This window comes from Aquarana catesbeiana, linkage group LG02, assembly GCF_042186555.1.
Source record: "Aquarana catesbeiana isolate 2022-GZ linkage group LG02, ASM4218655v1, whole genome shotgun sequence".
Lineage (NCBI taxonomy): Eukaryota > Metazoa > Chordata > Amphibia > Anura > Ranidae > Aquarana > Aquarana catesbeiana.
Window position 1 is genome coordinate 706,499,727 of NC_133325.1, and position 17,614 is coordinate 706,517,340.

The following is a 17,614-nucleotide window of genomic DNA, read 5'->3' on the forward strand; positions in this document are numbered from 1 at the left end:
AATGGTTCTCTGTTTTCTATCCCTAGAAGAATAGGGTTCGCTCAAATAAAACAGACAAAATGAATTTTGTTTGAACAGTTTATTGGCTTTATATTGTACAGTGAAAAATACAAATGTGAGGCACAGGCGATACATGAACTATCTGAACAGCAACATTAGGTAAAGTGAGTAAAGGATCATCAAAATTCATAGAAAAGGATTATAGCAGATACATGAGAGTTCCAGAATGTGACATACAGGATCGTTGCAACACATGAGATGGAAATTGTTTGAACGTTCAGGTGCGAAGTCAATGAAGTAACAACTCCATTATTAATTTAAAAAAACATTTTTTTCTTCTAAAAATGTTCTATTTCCTTTTTTAATAGTTCACTGCCTATGTGTTTGTGTAGCATATATATAGTTATTTATACATTTTACTAGGAATATTGAAAAGCCTCTCAAATCTTTTGAATGTTTTTTCTATGGGGCTGATTTATTTAAGGAGAAAATACTATTTACAAAGCAAAATGAAGCTGTGATCCCATCAGTTAACAAGCTGCAAATTTTCTAAAATGGACATGTTCTACTCCTTTAGTACATCCATACCTCCCATAAAGTAGGTACGCCCCAAGGATACAATCCTGCCACCCCACAAAACATGAACCATGAAGATTTAATGCACAAAAATGACTGGTTAAACCCCCTATTTTTATACCATTTTCTTTATACTGGCTTTTCAAAATAACAAATGCAATAATATAGAGGCGGGATGAAAAGTTTAACACTTTTGGTAGTTAAAGCGGAGTTCCTAGAATTACTACTAATGAAATTCAAAAACAAGCATACAATTAACATCATCGATTTATCAAAAATAAAATATCAATTTCTTACTGTAATATTTTATGCCTCCGTTTGTGGTCTTTTCCATCATGATTGTGGGCATATGAAGCCCAATCGAGATCGCTTCCTGGAATAAATTTGGAGCATGCACCTCGCAATCTCACACAAGTGCGCTTCACCGGCGGCTGTAGCACCGATTGTTGCTAAAGTTGCCATAACAACGGGCGGCGACGGAGGAAGGTCCCGCCCCACTGTTATGGCAACATAGATAAACACATCTCGGCACTGTGATCCGCCCTAAATCGCTTGATTTCCTCTCAGGAAATAACACGATTTTTGATCACAGTACTGCCCACAGACTCCTGGGAAATGATCACAGGCAAGGGAGGAAGTCACGAGGAGCTCCGCGGACCAGGAAGTGGCAGATTACGAGGACTACATAGCAACAGGGCGTTTCTGGTAAGTATAAAAAAAAAAAATGTCCTCCAAATGTTTGTTTATAGGTTAAAAGGAGTCTTTTAAAGATAAAAAATTTTTTAGGGTGGAACTCCGCTTTAAACAGTCATTTTGGATATAGAGGTCTATACATATATTCAATCTTTTAATACAGGTATTTATATAGCGCCAACAATTTAAACAGCCCTTTTTACATATTTTACATTCACATCAATCCTGGAGCTTACAATCTAAGGTTCCTAACTCACATGCTACATACGCATAGGTTAGCTCTAAAAGAGGAATTAGGTTCTATAAGGGTTAGTTTATACATGCATCACTTTGTGAAGAGCAATCTGTGTTATGTCCCCCTCTAACTGCCTGTTTTGTAACCCTTAAAACCCCACACCACAACCTTGGACATTGCACGCTGTTGCAAGGCAGTTGTAGTGTGGCACCATTCAATTGAATGGGTCATATTCGGCAGGAATTACTGTCTGTTGAATGTAACAGGGGAATCATTTTTGCTGCATCACAATGCAAAGCATCGAGGACGCAGCATGCGCACACCCCCATCCACTGTTTTTGCAGCCTAAGGGGTTGGAGGGCTCAACTTTGTGTTTTTACTTTCTCCCAACCACAAGTGAAAACCTAGCCTGAGAAAGACAGTCCTTTGAATGAGGGACAGTTGGGAGCTAGAATTAATTCTGATGCAGTTTTACTTTCTCTTACAGGTCTCCTTCCCACCCCCATTCTGTGACTAGACAATAAAAGGAGAAACAGCACACTGATGAGCTCTCTCCTTCTATCAGCATGCTCCTTTCACTACAGCACATGTGATTGGCTCCTTGTGCAGCTTCTACTACCCCTTCTCTGGGCTCTGCTATACAAATTGTACTGTAGCCTGTAAAAGGCTGATACCAAATTGAATTCAGGTACTTACACTGTTTGCATTTAAAAAATAAATGATTGACACATTCATTTATACAGAGCTCCATTAATTTTTGCCTTTTATATGTTCTTGGAGTTCAGCTTTACCTGCTGTGTGCTTATGTGTGTTTTTTACACATTTGGTATACAGTTTAGCTACAGTGCATGTGTTTGAAATGAGATTTCCCACAATGCATTTTTTTATGTATAATGCAATGCATATTTTACTAAGGTTTTGGATGGGTTGGCAGCATGTTTCCAGTGTGTGTATCCACTGATCCAATCATGTGCTCTGACCTCACAGAATAAAGTCCGGGTACATTTAAAAAAGGTTACAAAAAACGTACAGATGATACAGCAGCTCTTGCTTGTATGTATAAGATATTTATATATATATATATATATACTTTTTTTTTCAAAGCTCAAGTCCAGCCAAAACAATTTACTTTTGGATAAATTATTCAAGGGTTACTAACTCTGTTGTGTTTTTGTAGGCATCTGTTTCCCTACTGAGGGAATTTCACTGACTTCCAGCCATGACCAGAAATGATGTGTAATCTCTCTAATGTGGATACATACAAAAATAAATAGGTGAGGAAGGGCTAAACATCTGACAATGTTTTACTTCTGTCTGTGCCTTGCTGTCTTAGTGACAACTGCACCTCCTGTTTTTTGTACAGAGCCCTTCTTGCTCCTCCGAACATACTTGATCTACCTGCATTGCATAGAGAAGCACAGAGACCTAGTAATGATGTTCCTGGATCTGACATTAGGTATGCAATGAAAACATAAAGGCATTAGTTAATAACTTCATTAATAGGTAGGTATGTAGATGAGGGAGGAAAGGAGGAACCAGGGAAGATAAAATATAAGCATATTAAACCTAAAGTGTTACTAAACCCACAACAGTAAAATCAGTCTGTATATGCAGCATGACATGCTTGTTATACTCACTGTGGAACTTAATCCTCTGCATTGTGTAAAAAAGGCTGTTTTTTCCTGTATGCACAGATCCTCCCCCTCCTGCACTGTCTATTTGGGGAAGGCCAGCTAACACAGGCAGAGTAGCCAACCTGCACATGCTCAGTTGTGTCTTTTATGCTGGAGAGAATATTTACTTGTTCTCAGAGCTAGCCAGGTCACATGATATTTACATCACACACGTGGGCGTGTATACAGGCTGCAGTGGAAATCTCCTCCTTCCTGAACTCTCAGCACTGAAGAAACTCTGCAGTTTCTTTATCATGTAACCGTGGTATACAGATAAGGCAAAAAGCTGTGGGAACTGTTGGTGGGGGGGGGGGGGTGAACTATTTTCATATTACTGGGTTTAGTAACAGTTTAAGCTTTAAGGAAGAACTATTACCAGAAGAAAAATTTGAGCAGTGAAAGTTAATCAAAATAAATCTTTCTTTTATATTATTGCTAGCTGTGGCCCCCCATAATTCTGCAGTGCAATGTCTTCTCATCTCTCCTGTTTAGTATACACTGACTTGCAGCCTGCAATTTAGTATACACAGAAGTCCACACTTGCAGCCTGTCATTAAGGGCACAGAGAGTGGAAACTGTCAGTTTATGTTGTGAATGATTGCAGCTGGAGAAATAGGGCTTTTATTCAGAAAAACACAAGCTGACAACAGCACAAGCCATGTACTACATTAGCCTGAGACAGCCCAGTGCAGTACCTGGCTTGTGCTGTTGTCAGCTTGTGTTTTTGTGAATGAAAGCCCTTTTCTTCAGCTGAAATCATTCACAACACAAGCTGACAGTTTTGACTCCCCTGAATAGCAGGCTGCAGCTCCAGACTCAGTGTAAACTAAGTGGAGACACGAAGAAACAGCACACCACAGCAGAGCAACGTTCTGTCTGGCAATTTAGAAGGAGGCAGAGTGGGGCTGGGTTTGCGCTGTCTATCACACCATGTCTCCTCATGAGCTGTCACTCAGAAATCAGTTTGTAATGATCAGTGTTTTCATGTAGCTAGGTGGGTGGGCAGGACTAGCTATTCGACCAGCTATGTGACAACACAGCTCAGCAACCCCTGCACTGATTTAGATGGGGATGAGTGCCAAGTGCACAGGATACCATGGGGGTTAAAACCAAACACTGATAGGATTATTACATAAACAGATCAAAGTGTGCAAACTGCAATTACCCTGGCAATCAATCAGATTTTAATTGCACACAGTAACCACACTTTTGCAGTGTTCGATTTAGTAGGACTAAATGTGCTTTCATGTATGGCACATACATGAGCTGATCTATCCTTTTCTAACCACACAAATACAGACCACCACCAACACAAATAGTAGAACACTATTCTTATACAATATTTCTAAAGGGTTTTTACTGAGAATTTTGTGGCGCAGTATACATTTCTAGTGCTAAAGCCTAAGTGCAGCCAAAATAGAAAAAGGAAAAATCAGCCCAAGGGACATAATTTACAGTCAGTATAATGTGTCCCTTGTGGTGATATCTCTTCGTTTAGTTGAAATCCTCCTTTATCCAAGACCCCCCTCGCCACCATAATCTTCTGGTGCAGTGGAGATTAATACAGCTAAGGTGGAGGTGGGAAATAAACAGAGGAGGATTTCAACTAAAAGAACAAACACCAGCACAAGGGATACATCCTACTTGCTGTAATTTATGTCATAATTTAATTTATGGCTGTAATTTATGTATGTAATTTATGGCTGTAATTTATGTATGTAATGCATGGCTGTAATTTATGTACTGACTCTTCTGTTTTTTTTTTTTTTTTGTTTTTGTTTTTTTTTGTTTTTTTTTACTGCACTTTGGCTTTAATGCAATATGGTATTTACAAAGAGGAGGCAGGTCTGCATACAGCATTTCATAACTCCTTTACAAGGCTTTTTAAATTTGCATCAGCTCTTAGAATATATCACAGTATTAATAAAGCATTTCTATTAGTATACAAAATTCACTACAGCAGATTGGTAGCATTTAATAGGCTATCTGTTAGAATCAATAATGAAAGGCTAAGGTTACGATTTTTGCACATATGTCATAATCACAGTTTATTATACAAGGCCTCTGTGGTGTACAACATCTTATCACAACAGATTTAGGCAATACAGACTGATAGCCTCTAAAGACCATCAGAGTACCCAAGATGAAAACAAGCATGCCTAGCAGGATACAAAAAATAAAATTGGGTCATGTACACTACGACATCCGCAGTGAGCATACACTGCAAAATGTAATACTAATACGGATATATAAAAAGTAGTAATAATGATTTATAAAGTGTACAAAGCTTAAGAAAATTTATTTTTTTGTGTTGTCAGTCATAACTGACAATCAGTCATGATTGCTGTACACTTTCTAAGGGTTACTGTTCTTTTGAGGGCTCAGCATAGCCTTTTGGCTGTCATAAATACTCTAATAGTGATGCTGAATAAAACCAAACTGTCACTAAAGTAGCTTGAGGGATGACTCAATTAGATACTCTCATTTTGACACTTAAAGTGGAGTTCCACCCAAAAATGGAACTTCTGCTTTAAGGGAAGGTGACCCCTTGACATGCTACATTTGGCATGTAATTTTTTTTGGGGGGGGGGGCGAAAACCCTCTCTTTAGAGGGTTCCAGCTCCCACTTCCTCCCGGGGGACCGCGTTGCCGGAAGGAAGATCACCTCTCTCCCGTCCCTCTCGGCAATCATCTGGGACATGTCACAGGTCCCAGATGATTGCCCGCCCAGTCACATGCGCAGTGCGTGCCCAGCTGTGAAGCCACAGCCGGGCGCCCACAGCAACAGTGCCACAGAGAGGAGGGGGAGATGAGCGGGGCTTCATTCCCCAGCATTGCTGGACCCTGGGACAGGTAAGTGTCTGACTATTAAAAGCCAGCAGCTGCAGTATTTGTAGCTGCTGACTTCTAATTTTTTTTTTTAAGCGGAACTCTGCTTTAAGCCTAGTACACATGGGCCGAATGTCAGGTGGCATCGGCCAGTTCAATAGAAACTGACCAACATTCGGCCCATGTGTACTGCAATCAGGCCAGCTTCTGTCGAAGGGGGATGACTGAAAAAGGTGTGCTAATCGGCTCCCGATCAGCTCTCTCACCAATGGCTGGGACCGCTGACCGGAGTGATCTGGCGGGGGGCCGTCCCCCTGTCAGAACCCAATAGCACAACAGGGGAGATCACTGTACTAACATTGCATAGTTAGTACTGCTGCTCCTCCTGAGCTGTCAGTTTTTTTTTGTGCAGCTCTCCCAGGTTGAACGAAAAAAAACCCCACTAGTGTGTACTAGGCTTTAGGGCTCATTCATACGGATGCAAAGGGCCAAGAGAATTCAGCATATTTCTGCACCTCTGAGTCAAAGGCAGTTGCATATAGCTGTGACCAGCAACATGCAAATCAATGACTGGCTGACAGAAACTGTGGCTATATGGACATCCAAGTGGTTACATATGTACAGGGACAGATGTGCCAGACAGTTTGCATCTGGACTAATCTGTCCCTGTACACGGGTAACTGTTCAGATGTACACACAGCCATGGCACCTGCCAGCCTGTCATTGTTAAAAAAAAGTACAGACTGTGTACTTGACTGATAGCTGTGAAGTCTTATGGCAAACTGCACATTTGGATAGCATGAGCAATCCTCTGATTTAAATACGTATTGATTTCACTTGGTTTTTCAAATAATAAGATGGCATCAGCAAGGTGATAATATGAGGTATGACAACCCTATACAAAGACCATAAGATCCAGTGCAAAGGTAGGATCTGTGTATATTTACAAAGACGTATATACAGCAAACCATTGTGTTACATTTCTGCTGACAAAATTGTTAGACATTGCCTTTGCTCTACTACATAATGTCCAAAATATATGCTACTTCATATATAGTCAGAATTTCTTGCCTTTAACCTATTAATTTTTTAAGATACAATTTCATAAAAAAAAAAAAAATGTCAGCTGCCAAACTTGTATGTTTTTTTATCTACAACAATGATTCAGGCAGGGGTACTTTTGTAGCAATTTGGGCGCAATTAAAGTGTATTAAAAGTAATTTTTATATAGTTTTTTTGGAATATTTTTGGACGGAGCGATGAGGGGTTATAATCTGTCAGATCTGTATTATTTTCTGTGTCCGTTAGGGACACTTTATTCTCTGTATTTGTCCTGATAACAACTGTCATCAAAATTAAAGAAGTGTTTTTATGGCAACATTCATTTTCAATTAAATTATACATTTGGCTAAAATTTATCATCGTAAGAAAAAATAGAACAAGTGCGTTCCTGGCACGTAAAGTGGTACATTATAATACAGTATATTTTAAGTCACAGTGTCATTTTTTTTGTCTTTGAAAAGAAAGCACGATTTTTCTTTACGGGATAGATGGGGGATTCGGAAGTGATGGACAGCATCATCCCCTACCTTCTCTCTGCAGGAAGAGTTCCTCCGCGGTATTGAGTGCTCCCCCTGTCAAAACACAAGAGTCATATTTTAAAATAATAAGCCAAGCAATAAAACATAGTGAACACGAAATAAAGCAGTAGGGTTGTGCAGAACAGTGGAAGATAGCAAGACAAAGCAGTGGGCTGGGATCTATCCCACGCAATCGGTCATCTGTATGTGGTTAATGATTGCTACATTTTTTCATGTCACCCCATACTATCTACCTTACTAAATAAATGCATGTACAGTATATTCTTTTGAAAGAACTAACATACCAATAAGGTCCATTTCTTACATATGCTATGAAGACCAGCTCCACCTAGAAATTCAGCTTCACATTGCTGTATTGTTCATTTATATGTGGTACCTTAAAGACGCCACTTCCCGGTTCTGTAGTTCTGTACATCTACCGTGCACTTTACAAAGCTAAATAATAGATGTACCTCAAAAGATTGTCTATTTTGTAAAAAAAAAAAATAATAATAATTGGGTAGCTCACCTACAGGAGCGTGACGCTTTGTGAAGGGGGGGGAGTCACACCAAGTAGTGGCCGCTTATTAATGTGAGCAGGCAACTGGCAGGTCACATAGCCCACTAGTACAACAAATAAATTAGCAGCGGAGGTGTCCTTTAACAAAACATTACCATGAATTTTCTTTTGTTTTAAGAATGAGATTGTTCGCTAACCATATTAATAACTGAAAATTATTAAAACTGACGATACCAACCTCAAACAAAAAATCATAACAGCCCATTTTTAATCCTAAGCATCATGTGCACTTAGACATCCAGTATACTACAGTGTGTCTGGAGTAATAAAACTTTATGGAAATACAGCTCCATGTTGAATAACACCAGCTCATTCAACATAAGAGATCTACCTAAAGTGTATCCAAAGCCAAAACTTTTTTTATAATTTTGGATAGAGTAGGGGAGGATGAAAACCACTGTCAGATTTGTGCCCTTCGTTTTCATTAGGGAGATTTCTCCTTACATCTTGTCCTGTAGACTGAACAGGAAGCGAGAGGATATCTTTCCAAAGTGAGGGAAATCCCCTCTTAGACAGTTGTCGCAGGCACACGTTACATTGGAAGCTTAACCCTCTATTCCTATTCTACTGGCAACTAGGGATGGGCTGAACGGACCCCTGTTTGGTTCGCACCAGAACTTTCGAACACTACGAAAGTTCAGACCCGAATGACGAACCCCATTAAAGTCAATGGGACCCGAACGTTAAAAAAATCAAAAGTGCCCATTTTGGAGGCTTATATGCAAGTAATTGGGCATACAATGGTTATAGGGATCCAGGTCCTGCCCTAGGGGACATGTATCAGTAAAAAAAAACTTTGTGAAAAACGTCATTTTTAAATGAGCAGTGATTTTTTTATTTTTAAAGTGAAAGCATACAAATGAAAAATTCCTTCCAATAAAGTGCCTGGGGTCCCCTTACTCTACCTGTAAAGTGGCAGATCTGTGCCATGTCTAGAATCTGCTACAGCAATAATTGCATTTATAAAGCCAAAAAAAGTGAAATTTTCCCTGCAAACTGCCTTTATTTTGCTCAGCAACAGCTGGGGAGCCAGTGTTTATGATGATGCCACAATATAGTGCACTGGGAACAAGATTAGAGCATTTTTGGATACATTCTGGTGTCACTTTGACTTTGGATAGAAGTAACGGGTGCATAAAAATTGGTCTTTGGGTGTAGGTGGCGCCTTCCCACCATAAACCTATAGAGGTACTCTTGATGAAAGCAAGAATTGGCCTTGCTGTAAAAAATTGTAATTATATGCACCTGTCAAACAGGTGATGAAAAATTGGTCTTTGGATGTTAATTGTGCCTATGAAACCTATACCAAAAACATTCTTCCAGATTAAATCATTCAACATCCTCAAAGCTAGGCAGCCTCAAAGTCCTGCAGAGATTCCACATCCCAAAAAGACTTAATCAGTGACATCGGCATCAGGGGCTTCATAGTTGGTAATTCAGAACTGATTCATTTTTTCAAAAGGTAAACGGTCCACAGAGTCTGTGGACAGACGCATTCTATGATCAGTAACAAAACCTCCAGCAGCACTGAATGCCCGTTCTGAAAGCACGTTGGATGCAGGGCAGCCCAACAACTCAATAGCATACTGGGCAAGTTCTGGCTAGTGATCTATTCTCATGACCCAGTAAGTCAGTGGATCGTCAGCTGGAAAACTCTCCATCTCTGCTTTGGCCCCAAGGTAATCGTCCACCATGTGATGCAGACGCTGCCGATGTGGAAGCTGACAGCCCTGGGCGACGAGGACTAAAAAAATTCTGAAATGCCTCACTTAGGCGGACGCCTTCTACAACACTCCTCTCTTGACCAACAGAAGACTCACAACTAAGATTTCCACGACACTGTAACCTACTGGAGTCAAGAAAAACGTTCAATAAAATCCTCTTTAACGTGTCCTCAAAAGATTTTATCTTCTGCACTCTCTGTGGGGGCGGGATGAGTTCTGAGACCTTCCCCTTATAACAGTCATCAAGGAGGGTTGCAAACCAGTAATCATCCTTCTCCTTTATGCCACGTATTCTTGGGTCCTTTCGCAGGCTTTGAAGCATGGAGTTGCCCATGCACCTCAAAGGCCTGAGCCTGACATTGTGCAGTACTGGCCTAGGTACTCGTTGAGGGCCCTCTGCTGCATGTATAGCCGCTGCAACATTCCCAAAGTTGAGTTCCACCTGGTGGGCATGTCACAAATCAGGCGGTTTATGGGCAGGTGGAATTCCCACTGAATTTCAGCCAATCGAGCACTGGCTGTGTATGACCACCTGAAATGGCTACAGACTCTTCTGGCCTGCTTTAGTACATCTTGCAACCCTGGGTACGTACTTAGTAAACGCTGCACCACTAAATTGAGGACATGTGCCATTCATGGCACATGTGTCAACTTTCCCTGTCTAAGGGCGGACAGGAGGTTTGAGCCATTATCGGACACCACCATTCCTGGCTCCAGCTGGCGTGGTGTGAACCACCTCTGAGCCTGTTCCTGCAGAGCTGCAAGGATCTCTGCTCTGGTGTGGTTCCTGTCTCCTAAACACACCAGCTGAAGCACTGCATGGCACCTTTTAGCCTGACTCTAGGAATAGCCCTTTGAACGCTTAGGGGGTACCTGATGTTCATAGGGCAATTTTGCAGAGGAGGGCATGGAGGTGGCAGAGGAGGAGGAGGAAGGGTAGAGCTCACAGGTCTGGCATCATCACCACCAGCTGTATGGAGACCTGGGGGCACAACAAGCTGAAGCACCGAGCCCTGTCCTGCATCCTTTCGAGTTGCAAGCAGCGTTACCCAGTGTGCTGTGAATGAAATATATTGTCCCTGACCATGCTTGCTGGACCATGTGTCAGCAGTAAGGTGGATTTTACAGCTGATTGCCTTGCCCAACGATACCAGAACATTCCCTTCCACATGATGGTAGAGAGATGGAACGGCCTTACGTGAAAAGTAGTAGCGACTGGGAACCTGCCATTGTGGTACAGCATATTGTGTGAATTCACGGAAGGGGGCAGAATCCACCAGGCTGAAAGGCAGAAGTTGGAGAGCTGACAGCTTTGACAAGCTTGCATTCAGACGCTGGGCATGTGGGTGACAGGGACTGTATTTTTTTTTTCGCTGCAGCAGATGCGGCTACAGTCTACAGCTGGTGGTGTGCTGCTGGCAGATGTGCTGCTAGGACCTGGGACACCCTGTGCTATACCATCATCCCTGTCAGTGGAGGTTACTGAAGGATAATGACTCGGTATCGCAAGGGCAGACTGAAGTGGGTAAGGAGGAGGAGGAAGAGGGACAGGTTTGTGCCCCTTTTGTGTGGGTTTTAGGTGCTCTTGCCAACGGGCTGAGTGGTTGGACATTAAATGGCTTGTTAAGCATGTGGTACCCAAATGGTTGGTGTTTTTGCCACGTTTGATGTGCCTGAGACACAGTTTGCAGATAGCAACAGTGCGATCTGCTGCAGATGTGCTGAAAAAGGCCCAGACAGCTGAGCTTTGGGGAGTGGGCCGGGAGATAACAGCTCCAGAATGTGATGGAATAGGGTGGCTGCTCACTACTCTTTCTTGATGACGGCCTCCTTGGGGTTGTGCCGCCTCACCTTCAGTTTCCTCCTCTGCTCTATCTGGCACCCAAGTCGCATCAGTAACCTCATCATCATCATCTCCACCTCCTCCCTCTTCATCATTACCACTGGAGACAACTTGGCAATACGCTGCGGCTTGGGGAACATGATTGCCAATTTGTCTACCAGTGTTCCTCCCTCTCTCTAGGCTCATGTTCCTGTCATCCTCAACCACAGAACCAACATCTGAATCCAGTAATGGCTGGGCATCATCAAGGCGCAAGTGGCTGACGCTATGGTCAAATAACTCAGCTGACTCCTCAATGGATGTTGGGGCTATGGCAGGAATAGATGTGGACAAGGAGGCAGGTTTATCCACTTTGCCAACTGCAGGGGACTGCACACTTGTCTCTGCTTGCGTGACAGAGGATGAGGAGGATGAGGAAGGTTTAGTAAGCCAGTCCACCACCTCATCTGCATGCTGTGGCTGGATAGCATGGGAAAACTCACTAAACAGAGGAAATGATGCCCTGCCTGAGGACTGACCACCACATCCACCTTTGCCTGTGAACACATTTGTTGCTGGCCCCCTTACAGTGCAAAGGGAACGTCTGCCTCTCCTTATTGTCCTCCCAGACATTATTGGAAGGGAGGGGGTGGTGCTTTAAAGCAAATGTAAAGAAGAAGTTGAATCTGTACGTGGATGCACTCTAATCAATGTAAAGAGATGTTTGGTGCACTTTAATTTGAGTACTCACACAAAACAGACACACTCCATGGATACACTATAATATACTGCACTATAATGCGCCAAACGTACAGTGACGCACAGAACTATATGGCATTAAACTGGCAGTAACGCACACAGAACAATATGGAGTTAAACTGGCAGTAAAGCACACAGAATTAAATGGCGTTAAACTGCAGTAACGCACAAAACTATATGGTGTTAAACTGGCAGTAAAGCACACAAAACTATATGGCGTTAAAGTGGCAGTAACGCATGCAAAACTATATGGCGTCAAACTGGCAGCAACGTACACAAAACGATATGGCATTAAACTGGCAGTAACGCACGCAAAACTATATGGCGTTAAACTGGCAGTAACACACACAGAACTATATGGCGTTAAACTGGCAGTAATGCACAAAACTATATGGCGTTAAACTGGCAGTAACGCACACAAAATGATAAAACCCAATTTTTTTGTATAATGTGAAAGATGATGTTACGCCAAATAAATAGATACCCAACCTGTCACGTTTTAAAATTGCGTACACTCGTGAAATGGCGCCAAACTTCAGTACTTAAACATTTCCATAGGCGACACTTTAAAAATGTTAACAGATTACATGTTTAGAGTTACAGAGGAGGTCTAATGCTAGAAATATTGCTCTCGCTCTAAGGATCGTGGCATATGTAACCTGTGTGTATCTGGCTCTGATACTAGCCAGTACCTCACCAGCCACTGACCTCACCGCACGTCCCTGGTGTGAACAGGGGCTTAAAGCTTGTAACGTGTGTAATAGTTTAATGTTGCCTTTTCCAGGGTGAATGTAACATTCCTTAGCTTTCAGTCCCAATTGAAAAAAATGTACAAGAACATTTGACTAAGAGACTTAACATTCACCAACTAAGAAATCAACCTAACACTATAGGCTAAGAACATTTGACCAGAAGGGGAAATAATAAGGAGACCGCTGCACATTGTACAGTCTATGGAGAATCTTGTGTGAACAGCCAAACGAGTCATATTGTGTGAACACTGCTATCGATATTATTTATGTAAAAAAGGATGTAAAGTCTATTGGTATATATATATATATATATATATACAGTATATATAAAGAAACATATATATTTACTTATCTGAAATATTCATCAAGACTGGGCAAATTTAAAAACAATTAAAATAAGCTTTGCCACTAATTGGGACTAAACCACCTGTATAATCCAAGATATCTTTAAGGCAATCAATTGCAAAATGTCAAAAGTTATTTATACAATTGTCCAGATAACTGGCTGCATCAGAATCCTCAGAACTAAATAACAAGAGAGTCTCAATATCTACAATATAGATTAAAATACACAATCAAGTTGACCAGTAACAGGTAAAAAAAAATTGCCCAGTGGGCAGGCACCATCAGCATTATTTAAAAAAAATACATTAATTACACAACAATACTATTGCGTATAGCAAAAATTGCCTTTTCCAACTCTGTTGAAATAAAGACTAAATCAATTTGTATGAGGGCATTTAAATAATGGTTTTAGTGGTATCCATACCACGTCAAAGGTTTAGCAACTACAGGCTAAATAGCAGAGGTGGGGGACTTGAGTCACATGACTTGACTCAAGTCAGACTCGAGTCACCTGTTTGAGGACTTGCGACTTGCTTGACAAAATTAAATGAATGACTCGACTTGACTTTGACTTGTCACTAATGACTTGCGACTTGACTTTGACTTGGGCTATTTGACTTGCAATGATTTGGCACCACCAGTGCTGTGTCTTGGCCTAGGCAAAAGCTGCCCCCCCCCAAAAGAAAGCTCCCCCCAAGTCCCGGCTTCGGAGTAGATCAGTATTTTGACTTAATTTGTGACTTGACCAAAATAAATGACTTGACTTGCTTGACTTCTAGCAGGGACTCGACTTGACTTGCTTGCTTTTCGCCACAGTAACTTGGGACTTGCTTGTGACTTGAAGGTTAAGACTTGAGACTTGCTTGTGACTTGCACGTGTGTGACTTACTCCCATCACTGCTAAATAGTACTTTATATATCTACAGTATATAAATCAACATAAGATCATAGTTAATGTGGTGCAAGGTAGGTAAAGGCCTTTTAAAGGCCAAAAGATATTAACGTTAATCAATTTAAATTATATGCAGTTTAGATTTGAAGTGCTATAGTGTACTCCTTCCCAAGCAACAGGAACTTGCATGCCATTATGGAAGAATCAACTCCAAGGGATATAAAAGCTGAAGCTCAAAACTCAAGGTCAACAAAGTGGAGACCTCTCATCACCTACCATAGTCATATAAGGGGTCTTAGTGGATCACATCCTCTCTAGTGGTTGTATATGCAAATGATGAACTGGATATACAGTATGCAGCATATATGTATGTCCGCCTATATGGCCATATGGAGATAGTCAAACCATGCATATTACAAGTGGTGAAATCCTTAACATGATCATATCACCAGTGGCGTCGCTGGGGGGGGGGGGTCCGCACCCCGGTGACACCCGCCAGAGGATGACACCAGGCCCACAGGCTGAGACTGGCACCAGCGCCGTGGCTCTCTCCTTTCCTTACAGATCTCCTCAGTTGCATGCAATGTGCGGGGGGAGGAGGGAGTGAGACAGAGACAGAGATGCCCGGAGTTTGACACTTATTGTCCTACACGCCGCAATCATCTCTCTCCCTGCGCAGCTGCACTCACTGAAAACTGGACTATAGCCACCTCCTCCTCGGCTCTGATGTTTCATGTACACAGACCAGGAGGAAGAGCCGAGGAGGAGGAAGAGGTACAGCGCGGCACAGCACCTGCCAGGGCCCAAGGTATTGCAAAGGAGGGGGACATCTATGCTGCCAGGAGTCATTTTAGGGAAGGGGGGGTTGAAGGTATGTACTAGGGGGTGCTTTGTTTCAGGTTAGAAATGACTTGTGCTAAAAGGAGGGGGGGGATTTGACGTTTAAGCCCCCCAGCACAGCTCCTCTCCCCTCCCAAAGCACCCGTTAGCACATATCCTCTAACCCCCACCCCCCAAAATCAAAGATCCCATCCCAGCTCAAACCATCCCCCCTGATCCCATACCTGATCTATCCACCCCCATCCCATCTCCATCCATCCCCTGATCCCACCCCAACTCCATCCATTCCCCCCATCCCATCCTTGCTCAATCCACCCCCATCCCTTCCCAGCTTCATCCATCCCCCCATCCCATCCCCATCCATCTGCCCCAGTTCCATCCACCCGCCCATCCCATCCCGGCTCCATCAACCCCCCCATCTTATCCCAGCTCCATCCACCCCTCGATCCCATCCCAGCTCCATCGATCCCCCCCGATCCCATCCCAGCCCCATCCCATCCTGGCTCCATCCACCCCCCCCCCCCATTCCATCCCGGCTCCATCCATTCCTCTGATTATATCTCGGCTCCATCCTTTACGGGGGGGGGGGGGGTGACACCATGTTTTGCTGCACCAGGTGACATCCACCTTAGTGACGCCACTGTTATCATCCTTCCAGAAATGCATTTAACTAAGTATTGATTGGCAGAGGTTCCTGAAAGGACCATGCATTAGATAATATACCCAACTTACACTTCTCAGTACACAAACATGAATGCACCACAATGTCAGTCCATCCAGGAAAGAGTCAGCAAATAAGAAAGGTAAAAAGGAAACAATGTTACATCTCCTGTGGCTGTCCCAGTAGTGGCTAGGGAGATGTACCGCAAGGAGTGACGTGCTTTGTCACTAACCAAGTGATAATCGATGCCTGATAAAAGTAAAAACATGACAGTGGTTCTAACTTCTGACAATTTTATCAAAATAAAAAAAAATGACATTAGTTAAATGTTAAGATATAACTAGTACAAGTAATCTCTTTTTTTGTAAGATATTATTATACAGGGCAATAAATATACAGTAAATGTTTCCTTTGAAACCAGACAGATATATTTCGGAATGTGTCAACATTTCTAAAGCAATATTCTTTCTTTCATTGGCACCATCTAGTGTTCAATATAGGAATATCCCCTTAAATCAGAAAATAAATCACCCACACTGATAACTAACAAAAAATATGGAATCAAAGCCTTACAAATGCTTACCTCCCAACATTTTGAGATGGGAATGAGGGACGCCTACTAGCAAACATATGTAGGCATAGGACACGCCCCCTGCCACACCCCCTTAAAGGAGAATTAACCAAAAAAAAGTTAATGAAATCCACAAGGGCTTTTCTTTTACTACTATTATTCCTTTATATTGACTTTTAAAATTTACAAATGCAGCAATTTAGAATTTGGATGAAAGGTTTAGTACAGGGAAACACTTTTTGAAAGATAAAAAGTGCATTTTATATACAACTATATAGATCAGACCAAAATGAGGGACAAATGAGGAGGAAAGAGGGACAGAGGGACATTGCTCCAAATCAGGGACAGTCCCTCCAAATCAGGGACAGTTGGGAGCTATGCAAATGCATAGCTCCCAACATTTTGAGATAGGAAAGAGGGACACCTACTGTATGAGCAAAAAGTATGTAGACAAAGAGCACCTCTGCGACGGCCCTGTTATATGGAGAAGTCATGCACAAAAAAATTGTTAAACCCACAATTATTTTTTGCCGTACTATTCCTATTGTATATACTGGCTTTTGAATACACAAATGCAACGGTTTAGAAATTGGGTAAAAGGTTTAGCAATGTAAAACACTTTTTGATAGACACAAAGTGCATGTTTTTTCTACCTGACTCTGGCTTCATATTAGCTTCCTGTAATGCCCTCCACAGAACTCTAATGCCTAGTACACACTACTAGTTTTTTTTTTTTTTTCGTTTAACCCAGCAGGGCTGAATGAAAAAAATATGACAGCTCAGGAGGAGTCACTGTACTAACCATGCAATGTTAGTACAACGATCTCCCCTGCTGTGTTATTGTGTATTGACAGGGGGGGCGGCCCCAAGCCACAACTTTCTGGTCAGCGCTTTCAGCCATTGGCTGAGAGCGCTGATCGGGAGCCAATCAGCAGACCTTTTCTGTCTTCCATCGGACCGGCTGCAGTACACACGGGCCGAATTAAGGCCGGTTTCTATTGAACCGGCCGATGCCGCCCAACATTCGGCCCATGTGTACTAGACTTAAAAGTACAGTGCTGCCATTCTAACACTGGGAGCTC

The 17,614-nt window shown here is 42.2% G+C and overlaps 1 protein-coding gene across 1 annotated transcript in view; it reads right to left on the minus strand.

Moving 5' to 3' along the window:
- The window catches only part of LNP1 (leukemia NUP98 fusion partner 1), an 87,065-nt gene that overhangs the window by 25,200 nt on the left and 44,251 nt on the right, over positions 1–17,614 (minus strand). Inside the window, exon 3 of the mRNA XM_073616957.1 lies at positions 7,596–7,640. Within this exon, the coding sequence (XP_073473058.1) occupies positions 7,596–7,640 (45 nt within the window). The remainder of the gene's footprint in view (positions 1–7,595; positions 7,641–17,614) is intronic.